The sequence below is a fragment of the Engystomops pustulosus genome, chromosome 7, assembly GCF_040894005.1.
Source record: "Engystomops pustulosus chromosome 7, aEngPut4.maternal, whole genome shotgun sequence".
Classification (NCBI taxonomy): Eukaryota; Metazoa; Chordata; class Amphibia; order Anura; family Leptodactylidae; genus Engystomops; species Engystomops pustulosus.
The window spans coordinates 121,653,513-121,667,432 of NC_092417.1; the positions used below are offsets into that span (position 1 = coordinate 121,653,513).

Consider the following 13,920-nt stretch of genomic DNA (forward strand, 5'->3'; position numbering starts at 1 on the left):
GTCCAATATGAATGATTATATGTATTTTTCCAGGTAATGCACCCACATTATTTTGAAGGAGCAGTTGGTAACAATGTTACAGGCTCTTCTGCTCCTCTTACTTCAAGAAGAGTCAACGAAATACGGGCAGATGCATCCTGTCTTGGAAAAAGTGTGTGAGACTTTCTTTACATTTATTATCCGAAAAATATATTTTGTTCTTACAGCGCTTATCATATGTGTACTATGTCTTTTAGACCTTTCCTCATCCTCGCCCACCTTGTTTGACCGATATAGCTCTCCTATAGCCGGCACAGCTCGACGCCGTCTCTTCATTGACTCTGATAGCCCATCTGAAGAAGGGAGTCCAGCACAAGCATCTCCTCATTCTGTTGCTGAATCCACTGCCTCACCTGTTTCTGGGCAGACACTGGTGACCATGGCGACTGCTACTGTAACAGCAAATAATGGTCAAACACTCACTATTCCTGTACAAGGTAAGTCATCTAGAAGTTTACAAGCTTATGAAGATTACATGAGATTTATAACCTCATCTAATAAGCACTGGGAGGCTTGGGACAGGGGCAAAGGCAAACATAAACACACTTGTGCAAAGTAAAACGTTTGGCTGCAGCACTTCAAAAAATCGATATTCATTAAAACTTCATCTTTTATTCCATATAAGTTAAAAGAACATCACTCGATGCATGATTCTGTAACGACCTTCGCGTCGAACATCCATATCTAGTTCTTAGTCATGGTCAGACCATGACTAAAAACTAGATCTGGAATAAAAGGTGAAGTTTTAATGAATATCGTTTTTTTTTTTTTTGCACTTGCTCTCTGGAGGCTGCAACACTGGACAAGGGGAGCCAGAGCAATTTTATTTATTTTCTCCCTGCTTTGACCTTGAAGCTAAAGTTAGAAAACTGTTAACATTTTATTTGGCTGTGACTGTCTGCTTTTATCATCCCCCTTTTAGGTATAGCTAATGAGAATGGAGGCATCACGTTTTTTCCAGTACAAGTCAGTATGAGTGGACAAGCTTGTGGTGTGTCTAGTTCCATTCAGCCACTCACAGCCCAGGCTCTTGCTAGCCCAATGACCACGCAACAGATGCAAGTTGCAGGACAAGTAACCATCCCTCAGGTCCCAGTTTCCCCAGGACAACAAAATGCCAGCAACAAATTAAAGAAAGTGGGTTCTCTGTCTCTTTTCTGCAGAAGGGTAAGAGCAATCTCTTAAAAATGTAATAATTATAACAAATAAGTGTCTTTCTTGTATTTGTCATCACCTTTAATTTTTCTTTTCTTCCTTTTCCTTCTCAATCCTTTCCCCATTATTAAGGTTGCAATGTATGTATTATTAGAAAAAGGAGCGTTGGGGAACAGTCATATATCAGAAACTATTTCAAAATTCCAATGTGGATTGTAACCAAATGTCCTTTTATTTATTAATGCCCTTGCATCTTTTTTCTGCAATCAGTCTGTGGCGCTCACATAACAAAACTGCTCTTTCCTATTGGTTTCAAAGGGAGAGCAACTTTGCCATAGATTTTTCCAACAGAAAACTCAAGATAAAATACATTGTATGAATGAATAAAGGAAATCTACCACTACTGAAAAGTAAACAAAAAAAACTAAACGTACCAACCTGTCCTCCATTTTCATTCCAATCCCAGCGCTACTACTCTACTACTATTATCTTGACACGCCAGGATCACCTGGAAAAAAAGAGTTATAAAAAGCAGGCTGGAGTGTGAGGCTTCGATGTTCCGTGCTCCAGGCTGCTAATTATTTACAACATGTGAGAGGGAGGTATTTATCACGCAAGAGGCATGACCTCCCTCTTTCCATAGTCTTATGATGGGAAAACACTTTGCCAACTTATAATGATGGAAGTCCTTTATTTTGTGGAATTATATTCCCTGTGTAAGGCATCTTGTTTTTTGCCTCCATTGTAAGTATAAGTCAGGAAGACTCTCTGCATATACTTACAACGGATGTATGCCCCTGTATCCTTAAACTGTGGCATACGTAATCTTGTTCAACATCTCCCACTGAAGGCTCGAGCGGGAGAAAACATCGGCACCAGGAACAGATTGGCTGCTGTCGATGTTCAGGGTGTCCCCCTAGTGATGTACCTCTCTATATACCTGTCACTGCCCTCAGTGATGTCACTGTATGGCACCAATACCAACCCCCCCCCCCCACTGAATGCACACCATGGTTGTTCCCTAACAACCATGGTGTGCGTTCAGTGGGGGTTTGGGATGGGTGCCATACAGTGACCTCTTTTTTCTCATTGGCTATTATGGCCTCCGCTGAACTTATACTTGTTTTACAGCATGCATTTTAATCCTGTGTCTAGTTCTTACTGTATGTGATGTATACTGTTCAGACAATGACAAAAATGCAATATTTGTTTAGGAGCACACTGTAAAAGTGGCCTCATATCTGTTTAAATTCTAATGTGTTTCTTCCTTTTCCTACATTAGGTTTATCATCTAGCCAGTGTTCGTCTGCGGGACCTGTGTCACAAGTTAGAAATTTCTGATGAACTTCGGAAAAAGATTTGGACTTGCTTTGAGTTTTCACTAGTGAACTGTCCAGAACTTATGAAAGGCCGGCATTTGGACCAGCTTATGATGTGTGCTGTTTATGTGATGGCCAAGGTGAGGCATTAAAAATTGATTTTATTTATTCACAGAATGTGCAAGACATTGAATTTGAAAACTAAAGAAAATTCTTTTCATTAAGAAAATTGATTTAATATTTAAGAACACCAATAAGAATGAGGTACAGTGTAAAACTTATGTAAGTCTTATACAGGAGATTTGGCGGATTAAGCTGCCGCTGAAAATCACCTCCTATTTTATCCAATTGTACTTGAAGAAGGGCTGATTAGCCCGAAACGCGTCTACTATGGAATAAAGCATTTTAACCCTCTTGAAGACCCTTGTCCGAATAGCTCCGTTCCAGCCCTCTTGGTTTTCTAAACCACCCCTTCTGTCTGTTTATACAGGAGAACAATGAGAAAAATATTGATAGTAGCTTACAATATACTATTGCTTAAACTGGCCTCCATTATTCTTTTTATTTTAAGAAGCACCAGCCAGGCAAATTAACCCCCAAAACTAAATATATTTTCATAAACTGCCATTAGAAAGCATTGCCCCTATCCTATCATTGTCCCACTAGATGCCTGTAAACTTAAACAATAAGGTACTAAAGCTGTATGCATATGACCTGATTATGGTCCAATGGATCATTATCATATTTAGCTGCCCAGCTTATTCATAAGTGGGAGGCACAGCCACACCCCCAAGTTCTTGACTGACAGCCTGTATAATGATGTGACCCAACTGGTGCTGGCTCCTCTCTATACTTCCTGTTGCTGGCGCCCCCTGCAGCCCTTTAGTGTAAGGGACTCTCCTATACACGACTGACAACCTGTATAATGATGTGACACTCCTGGTGTTGGTTCCTCTCTATACTTCCAGGTGCTGGTGGCAGCCATGTGTATAAGCAGAACATGTCAGATACATGTGTAGCTGATGTCTGTATTACACATGTGTATAGCAGAACACAGCATGTCAGCAAATAAAGCACAGGCACTAGCAATGCTTTCCTAAACATTACACACAGACATGAGCAGGGGAAGGAGAGAGGAGGGATAACAGGGGTGACATCACTTTCTCTTTCCATGTGCCCAGTCTCAATTGCACAATAAAGAAAAGATCATTTTAGAATGATTAATGTATGATTTGACTAGATAAACAGGTGTCCTTTCAATTGTTTTAAACAGGTAACAAAAGAAGACATATCATTCCACAACATCATGAGATGCTATCGTACACAGCCTCATGCCAAGAGCCACGTATGTACAAAGCCGCAAACTAAGTTAAAAAAAAGCTGTAAACATGGTCCCTTAACTACAGGATAGGGGGATGATATCCAAACAGGCAGTTGTGACAATGGAGGGCCCATGTAAAAGAGCAGTGGTGTCAGACTCTGTAGAATGTTGATGATTATTGAGGAGCTTTCATGATTATTGATGAGTCCTGTGGTCAAACCTGGCTGCGGGACCTTAACAGAAGTCCTCACAGGTTAAGTCCTGCACATTTTACCAAGAACCACAGTAAATGATCTTTTCTTGTTTTTTTTGTATATGAAGATTATTCCCGACCACTGAGTTTAGGAGAAACAAAATTACCTTTTTGGTTTAGTACATGATTTCAGGTTTATTTTCTTACTGGTAACCCACTCCATTTAATATTTCACTACATTTCTCATCCAACAGATGTTAACCTATAAAATCTCAACTTCAAAGCCCTCCTTTGTCATAATTCAGTGCTAGTCTTAAAGAGAAACTGTCACCACACTAAACCCCTCCCATGAAGCCCACAAATAGTATCTCCTTCTGTAATATGTGTGTCCCCTGGAGGTCTTTTTAACATATTTCTAGTTGTCACGGAGCAGAGGGTGTGGACCCACTGCTCTACTCTGGTTTCTTCAGGACCTGCGATGACATCACTTCAAGTGATGTAAGAGAATTGTTCATGTGACCTGAGCAACCAATCCTGGCCCTCCAGCAGATATTTATTGGAATACCTGCCCTCTCTTTCAGTGCAACTGGCCAGCAGGCAAAGTGAAGAAGAAAATAAGATCTGGAGAAGTGAGTAGGAGAGTACTGGTGCTGCACAGTCCCCCCCCCCCCTTTTTGCTCCCTCTTCTTAAGGACTAGACAAGACGTGAACCTTTTAAGAAGATTAGGAGCATTAATGTTCTCCTCTGCTTCCCAAGACCTCTCTTCAGGACCAAACCCCTCCAATCCACTAGATGATAGGTCTTCTTGCCACCTTTCTTGATGTCCAGGAGGACTTTGACCTTGAAGACATAGGGGCACATTTACTTACCCGGTCCAGTTGCGATCCAGCGGCGGGTTCTCCGACGCTGATTCGGGTTCTGCCGGGATTCACTAAGGTCCGTGCGCCGATATTCACCATGTTTCGCTGCTGCGCCGAGGTCCGCCGAAGTTCACCTGCTTTTTTCTGGTGTATGTGAGTGCTTGATCTTGTGACACAAATGGCTTTTTAAATTCCGCGGTTTTTCCGAATCCTTCGGGTTGTCCGGTGGCCACGCCCCCCGATTTCTGTCATGCGAAAGTCGGCGCGATTGCGCCACAAATCGATCACGTGCGCCACAATCCCGTGAAATACAGCGCAAAGCGGAAATATTCGGGAAAAACCTGACGGATTCGCGGCTGTGGACCCTTAGTAAATGTGCCCCATAGTCAGAGTCTCCCGGGTAGAAGTTGAAAGAACTGAGGAGAAGTGGTTGCAAACACAACAGGTTTCAGAAAGGATACATGGAAGGAGTTGGGAATCTGCAGAGAAGGAGGTAATTGTAGCTTATAAGTAACCTCACTATTTCTCATCAAAATTACAAAAGGTCCTCTTTTCAAGCGATTGTTTTTTGAGGAAGGCCAAACTTATCTCCAAGAGAGAGCTGAGGTGGTTTTCTTCTTCTCTTGTCTGCATAAACCTTCATTCGAGGGACATCCTTACCAATACAGTTCTTAGTCTGGCCCCATATTTCCAAAAAGTTTCTAAAAGAGTCAGCAGCAGGGACCTCAAAGGAAGTAACAACGGGAAGAGAAGTACGAGGATGTAAACCATAAACAAAAAACAGGGAAGATCCTGAGGACTAGCGTAATTATTGTGGGTGAACTTTGCCCAACATAACAACTGGGTTCAATTACTACCTTGGGCAGAGACAAAATGCTGAAGGTAATTCTCTAATATTTGATTCGCCCGTTCAACCTGCCCATTGGATTGGGGATGGTATGCAAAAGAGCTCTCCAAAATTTGGAGTGAACTGGACACCCTAATCTGACACTATGTGAAGAAGCAGTCCATGCAAGCGGAATATGTAGTCTATAAATAGCTTGGCAACATTTGCAGCCGAAGGCAGCCCAGATAATGGCACAAAGTAGGTCATTTTGGAAAACCGGTCTACGATTATGCAGATGACTGTACGACCGGCAGATACTGGAAGTTCTTTAATAAATGCAATGTGTTGCCAGGGAATATTGGGAATCTGCAGAGGCAACAAGAGTCTAGCTGGTTTGGGCCTAGAAGCTTTATTGTGGGCACAGGTGGTGCAGGCTGATACATAACACATCCTTAGGAAGTGTGGGCTCCCAGTAGTTACGGTGAGTAACATAGTCTGGAGAAAACATTAGACTGGTAAACGTTAACCCATACATAAAGCAAGTCCTGGAAAATATCATTCACAAAGTCCTGGAATACCACTTGAGCATTGCAAAGTCCAAAGGGCATAACTAGATATTCATAGTGACAATCACGGGTGTTGAAAGTCTTCCACCCTTACAAATACGGATCAGGTTTTACCTTGCCTCCCCGGATTCTTTTAAAAAGTTCAGAAATTAGCAGGAGAGGATAACGTTCTTTATTGTCACTTTATTCAGTCCACTCTAATCAATGCAAGGCTCCAATGAACCATCCTTTTTCTGGAAAAAGAAGAACCCAGCACCAGCAGGCAAGGTAGGCTTGTGAATAAAGCCCCTCTCGAGGTTCTCTTTGATGTAGTCAGATATCGCTTTAGAAGCAAAAGTGGATAGACTCATCCCTGAGGAGGCGTTGCACCAGGCAATAGATCAATCGGACTGTTGTAAGTCCAATGAGGAGGGAGTGACTGTAGGGGTAGTCCAGACAAATCTTCATGCACTGCAGGTGGAGTCAAAGGTCAGATCTCCGATAGGATTGACAGGAGGTTCCCCAACGTAGTGCCCAGAGTGCCAGTCGAGAGTGGGAGTGTGCAGACGCAGTCAGGGTAGACCTAGAATAATGGCATTCACACAGGCTGGCAGAACATAAAAGGAGAACAACTCTGCGTGCAGAGCCTCTATTTTCATCCTCATGGGTTTAGTAGCAAGGAGCATGGGTTCCATAAGAGGCCGTCCATTTAAAGAAGTCACCAACAGAGGATTATCAAGGCAAGTGGTTGGAATCCGGTATTGCAAAATTAGGGCTTGCTGAATAAAGTTTGCGGTAGGACCCGAATCACAGTCCAGCAGCTCGCATACTGACAAAGTACAAGATGTACTGACAAAGTATTGGTCGTAGGAGAGATTCAGTCAATTTTGAGGAGGATTTCTCTCTGTCTGGAATCGCCTCCCCAACAGATCCTAGAAACGGGCGTTTGCCGGCCTCCGTGGACAATTGCACAGGAAATGATTCTTGTCACTGCAATTTGGATATGCTTGATTTGAATGGGCTCTTCAGCGAGAGTGGGTCATTGCGGAAGATTATGGAAGATTGGTGCAAGGCTAGTTGGTCTTCTATTGCAAAGAACTTCCACACTAGATGACCTGATTTATTTGACCACAAGTATTGATATGCACTACAGGGAGCGGTCTGAGGAAGGACGATCACGACCAGCAAGTTCATCTTTGATTCTGTTGGAGATTCCCTCCCAGAATATGGCCAAATGCGCATCATCATTCCAAAGCAGCTCAGCAGCCAAGGTATGAAAATGAATTACATACTGACCCACTGTCATGGAACCTTGATGTAAACGTTGCATTGAGGAAGATGCTGTAGCTGTGTGACCTGGTTCTTCAAAGACCATCCGGAAGGTAGACCGGAAAGTCTAGGTAGGTAAATGTAGGTTAGCGGCTTTTGGATCTCGCAAGGACACAATGAAGGCTACCCTTGGGAGCTCAGCTGGAAACCTCATCCCATGTAACTCAAAATGGATCAGGCATTGATTAAGGAAGCCACGACAACCCTTAGGATCACCACTATAGCGTGGAGGTAGCGGAAGCACCATGCCAATGGAAGACGGCCCAGGATCCATGGCCGCAGGGCCTATGGGTGTAGGAGTGGGTGCTGTACTTGCATTGCGGTTGGAGAGAAATAGAGTGCATGTATTGCATCAATACATCCTGACATTCACTCTGATGCTTCAGTTCACCTAGTACATCACGTATGGCAGGCACGGTTTGACCAGTGGGGTCCAAGGCTTGAGGGTACTGTCATGGAGCAGAGGGTGTGGACCCACTGTGCCACAAGACCCACCTCCTCAGAGGGCAATGACCCAGTGATCCCCTTATTTCTCACAGAGCTCCTGATGGTGGAGATGGCTGAACCAAGGGGATACCAGATGCACATCTAAGAAGATAGGAACACATGACAGGAAGACTATGGAATACCCGAACAAGGTCAGAGGTAGGCACCATGAAGTACAACCGCTGTGCAGATCCAGAGGACAAGGCTATACAGCAGAATGACAAAGGCAGCACATCAATTCAGGCAAATCACAAGGTACTTTGACCTTCAGGTACTGAAGGAGAGGGCAGGGTCCAATAAATATGTGCTGGAGGGCCAGGATTGGTTGCTTGGGTCAGATGAACAATTCTCTTTCATCACAGGAAGTGATGTTATTGCAGGTCCTGCAGAAACCTGTGTAGAGCAGACTCAATGGAAACTCTGGAATGGACTCCAGGAAACACCATTATCACTGGCAGGAAATCTATGAGTGGAGTAAGGCTTGGAAAGCACCTGGCAGACCATTCAGCCCGGCTTCCTGCACTACAATGCAACAGGCCGGCGGCCAGGGGGGAGATGATCAGAAGGGGCAGCGCCCCTCTGAACACGAGATCTGGAGCAGTGAGTAGGAGAGCACCAGCGCTCCGCCGTCGTCATTATACTAGGTTGGAACATGAATGAAAAATCATCTTTTATTCTTTTGTAAAAGGCAGTCAGGCAACCCCGCCTCCTACAGTCAGTTTGCTCTGCCCACTAATTGCCTACTAATTGTGGATACCCAGAGAATGACTCTGCAATTAGGAGGCAGTGCTAGGAGGCCAAATGTGTGGAATGGGCAGGGCAAACTGACTGCAGGAAGTGGGGGTACCTGAGAGCAGGAGGCAGGGTTGCCTGACTGCATTGTAAAGAAGAATAAAAGATGAATTTTTTATTCATGCTGTACCCTACAAATACTAAAAATATCTCCAGGGGATGTACTGTACCCTTTACAGAAGAGGGTACTGTTTTTGTAGGCTCTGGTGTGGTGCCAGGTTCCCTTTAAGACAAATTTGTCCTCTTTTCTTAACTTTTCTAAAAACATGGTAGCCTATCATAATAGTTACTCAGCAATGAATTTTAGGCAGTTAATATCATCAGACTCTATGGGAGTCATTTATAATGAATTTTTTTGGGCCACTGCTTGAGCAACGAATTGTAAAGCCAAATTTATGACTTGCGATTTTTTTTTAAAATAAATCACAAAAAAAATCTCATAGTCGCTTTACTCCCCTTATCGTGCATGTGCATGTGCTGCTGCTGATTTCTTTTTTACTCATCTTGAGATTACTTTAATAAATCCCCTAGCATCATACATAATAACAAATAACCCCCAATGTCTGTCAAAGGTGGACATAAATTTATGGCACATCATATGCCAGATAGCCGTGTGCTCAATCCAGTAGTACACTTGTGAAGGACATCTTGGAAAGTTTGGAAATTATCCGTTTTTCCATTTCATGTTGCACTTTATTTTTTTATAAAAAAAGATCTTCCTGTTCAGTTTTTTCTTTCTACACGATATAGGTGTACAGAAGAGTTCTTATAAAATCCAGAAGAAGGTGGCAGTCTGGTGGCAGTGAATGTGCACGGTCAGGTTCCCCCACAGAGACCAACAGAGAATTAGGTAAGTACATGCTGTACTAATACAGTTGTACTTGTGCTCCCAGTTCTAGAACTGATGGTGGTAGGTGTTCTGTCTGAATTATAAATCCAACACAAACATGTGTTTAATGTGTTGTAAACAGTGTGTTAAGACATGTAAAATGTTCTTTTCCAGGCAGCAGAGAACCCAGTCCAATAATGCGATCTAGTAGTACCCTGCCCATACCTCAGCCCAGCAGTGCTCCCGCTACGCCAACACGTTTTACAGGAGCTAGCAGTGACTCTGAAGAAGAGGAAAGAGGAGACCTTGTCCATTTCTACAACAACATCTATATTGGAAATATGAAAAGCTTTGCCCTGAAATACTCTCATGGGAATGCGGTAAATACCTTTACATATAATTCTTACTGTCTTTATTCTTTGTAAGAACAGTGTGTAAAAGTAAGAGTTGCCTTTTTGTTGAATCATCTGTGACTGGAACCAGTAGTCTCTTCAGATTGTAATTGTTTAATAATGTTCTCCGACCGATATAATCCGAGACCTAATTGTAACTTACACTGTTACACTTCACTGACTAGCAAAGACTGTGGGGCACATTTACTTATCATGCCACTAGAGTTCACCTAAAGTGCATTGTCCGGGGATAATGCACTGTGCCGCGATTCACTAAGTTCGTGTGCCCAATACCCTGCATGTGCCACTTCCCCGCTCAGGTCCGCTGGAGTTCGCCATATTTTTTGTGGTACGTGTAAGTGCAATAGCTAGCGATACAATTTGAAAGTTAAATCCCTCCCCCAAGCCGAACCAGTCAGATTGTCTGTCGCCACACCGCCTAAATTTTACCGCATGGAAGCCAGCGCAGCTGCGCCCAAAAAGGATTGCATGCGCCAAAATCACAGCGCACACACTTGTTAAATACCTGTACAAGCCGTGTAATCCCAGAAACAGGCGCGCAGTCTGACGATGTGATCTCCGTATGAGGCATATAGACAAAGGGTACTAATAGTTGTGGCTATTGTTATGTTGAAAAGGGATATTTCAGGTCATTAAGGTATACAAGGAGTGAAATAATTATCAGCGAAATATGAAAATAGGTTTTCCTAGATGGGACAAGGAAAATCACAAGTGTTTTTTAAGGAAATCTATTTTTAAAGGTGCCAGTAGCAGCCCATCCAATCCACACTGGTGAATAAATCAAGCCATAGATGTCCATAAACTTCTTTTTTTATAAAAATGCATTTACTTCACTGGTTTTTATACTCGGCTGGTTTATGTATTGCAGAATGAAGCTACTCCCATTTCACCTTATCCTTCTATGCGGATCTGGTCTCCACGTCGTGTGCAGTTATCTCAAAGTCACCCAATCTACATTTCCCCTCACAGTGAAGACTCTGCCACATTATCTCCTCGAGAAAAGATCTCCTACTATTTTAACCTCAGCCCAGCAAAGGTGAGTTTGAGACATCACATGGACAAACTTACATAAAGATCCTTTTTCTCAACATTGCTCAAGTGACTCAAGTACAAGATAAACCAGCCTTTACTTTAAAGGGATTTTTCATTAAAGGACACCTGTGATCAGGTCTGTGTCACTTGTCCTGTCACCTTTACCTGTTGGAGCAGCTCTCAAGGATCCCATCCCAGCCTTTATCTAGTTATTTCATACATTATTCATTGTAAAATCATCTATTTTTTATCATGTAAATGAGGCCGGTCACATGGTCAGAGGCAGTGATGTTACCCCTCCCCTCTCCTCCCCCTGCTCATGTCTGTGTGTAATGTATAGTAAAGTATTGCTGGTATCTGTGCTGCATCTCCTGACATGGTGCATCCTCCTAATACACAGGTGAGAGACACAGACATCAGCTACACATGAATCTGACATGTTCTGCTGTAACATGGCTGCCTGGAGCTGCTGTATCTCTCCTAAACACACACACACATGCACACACAGGCTGCAGGGGCGTGGCCACCAGCACCAGGAAGCACATCATTATACAGCCTCACATCATTATACAGGCTGTCAGTCAAGCACTGGGGGTGTGGCTGTGCCTCCCACTCATGAATAGAGTGGACAGCTTGAATATGCTAATGCTTCATTGGACATTTCACAGGTCATTTGCATACAGCTTTAGGACCTCATTGCTTAGGTTTACAGGCATGTAGAGGGACAATGAAGGGATAGAGGCAATGCTTTCTAATGGCAGTTTATGAAAATATATTTAGTTTAGGGGGGTTATTTTGCATGACGGGTTTTCTTGAAATCACATTCCTGTGAATAGGGGGTAGTTATCTTATCACGAGGGTTCTGAATGCCGGGATCCCATGATTAAGAGAAAGGGGGACTGCAACTTTCAGCATTGGCTTGTCCTGTGAATCATGTCTGTAGGCTATTAGTCTTTGGGGCACTAGATGAAAACTGTATAGGGGACAAAAGCAGTTAATAAGGAAACTTCTTTAATTATCAGAATTGTTTGTGAGCTACAGGGCAAATTGGACAGGAGGCAGGGAACGCTGCAGGACCAGGCCCCTTCAGGACAAGGCACAGTTTTTCCATGGGCCCTGAAGTCTTTTATTATGACTCATCAAAAGTAAACTGACTCTTTTTGTATGCGACTTTATATGTAAATGAGAGAGTTTAAACATAAAAGAGGTACCACTAAAAAGGATATTTATTATAATCATTATTATTTGTAGGGAATTGTTAATTCTGTAGATGGAATTATTCAATATGTATACACTGCATCAATACAAGGACTAAAAAGAACATAGGTTGATCAGATTGTGAGCCCCATTGGGGACAGGGACCTATTTAGCAAGCTCTGTGCTGCACTGCGTAATCTGTGCGCTATATAAATAATTATTATTTATTAAGACACAAATCAAGATTGAATGGGGTCATTGCGTATTAAATGTGGCTGTATGGATTATATTAAGTGGGCAGAGCTGAAGAAATGAGTTTTATTATAAGTACTGCAGTGGTCTACAGGAAGGTGGCATTGTATAGAATAGGTGTCCAGCAAGAATGGCTCTGCTGTTGAACAAATCTGTGACTGGAAACTATTCATTTTTTATCTGCTGGTGCTTCAATAATAATATAATATATAACTAGAAAACCCCTTGCAGTATCCCTGTCTTTTTGTAAAGACAGCATTCTTTTACTAGAGGGCATCTTAACACTGAATTTAAAATTTTAGTTATTTGATTTCATAAAATAAAAGTAAACTCCTTTTTACATCTGCTGTTGACTTTAACCAACAGAGATTGCAAGAGATCAACAGCATGATCAGGACAGGAGAAACCCCAACCAAGAAACGGGGGATCCTTCTAGAAGATGGCAATGAATCTCCAGCAAAACGGATATGCCAGGAAAACCATAATGTCTTATATCGGAAACTTCAAGATGTGGCTAATGACAGAGGCACCTTCTGCACAAGCTAAACGGTTGGAGCATCTCAGCTTCGGGATTTAATATATATATAATAATGCTGTAACATTATGTGACTTCAGACTCCAGGGCTGTAACTTGATGGTGTTATAATTTGAGTTATATGTATCTGACTGAGCACTTAAAGGGAACCTGTCACCAGGGAGCTAATTTTCACTAAAGACCGGTTGCAGAAGCCCATTACACCTGCAGTGTGAATCTGCTTTCTCTAAGCATTTGCATTACAATATAATTGTGTGTTATAACTTATCTGCACCCTGACACAATCCTCTGTGTAGTCCCAGGGGTTGGGCTTTGGTTTGGATGCATTTCAAAAAGCAACATGTGACTTGTCTGTGCTGCAGATTGCTCAGTTCTTGGCCCCACCTTTGTCTTACCTCTCTGATGGATCAGAAGGGAGGAGCTATACATGAGCACAAAGGTGGGGGCTGAGGAGTGAGGATTGAGTAGCACAGACAAGTCTCATGTTGTTTTTTTGAAATGCATCCAAACCAAAGCCCAACCCCTAAGACTATACAGAGGATTATGTCAGGGTGCAAGGTAAGTTATAACACACAATTATATTGTAATTCAAATACTTAGAGAAATCAGTAAGACAGGTTTGCAATGCAGTTGTAATGGGCTTCTGTAACCTGTCTTAAGTGAAAATGTAATCCCTGGTGAAAGGTTCCCTTTAATAAACAAGTATTGCACTAAAATGACTCGTACACAATCGAGTTCTGCCAAAATAATTTGAAGAAATATTATATTAGTGGCAGGGACCAGCTGAAGCAGTAAT

The 13,920-nt window shown here is 42.6% G+C and overlaps 1 protein-coding gene across 3 annotated transcripts in view; it reads left to right on the plus strand.

Moving 5' to 3' along the window:
- The window catches only part of RBL2 (RB transcriptional corepressor like 2), a 59,321-nt gene extending 46,183 nt beyond the window's left edge, over positions 1–13,138 (plus strand). For all 3 annotated transcript variants that reach the window (XM_072117706.1, XM_072117707.1, XM_072117708.1), the window contains 9 exons: positions 34–151; positions 237–476; positions 962–1,206; positions 2,477–2,653; positions 3,787–3,858; positions 9,617–9,716; positions 9,870–10,075; positions 10,977–11,144; positions 12,956–13,138. In XM_072117706.1, the coding sequence (XP_071973807.1) occupies positions 34–151; positions 237–476; positions 962–1,206; positions 2,477–2,653; positions 3,787–3,858; positions 9,617–9,716; positions 9,870–10,075; positions 10,977–11,144; positions 12,956–13,135 (1,506 nt within the window). In that variant the 3' untranslated portion in view covers positions 13,136–13,138. The remainder of the gene's footprint in view (positions 1–33; positions 152–236; positions 477–961; positions 1,207–2,476; positions 2,654–3,786; positions 3,859–9,616; positions 9,717–9,869; positions 10,076–10,976; positions 11,145–12,955) is intronic.
- Positions 13,139–13,920: the final 782 nt, after the last annotated feature.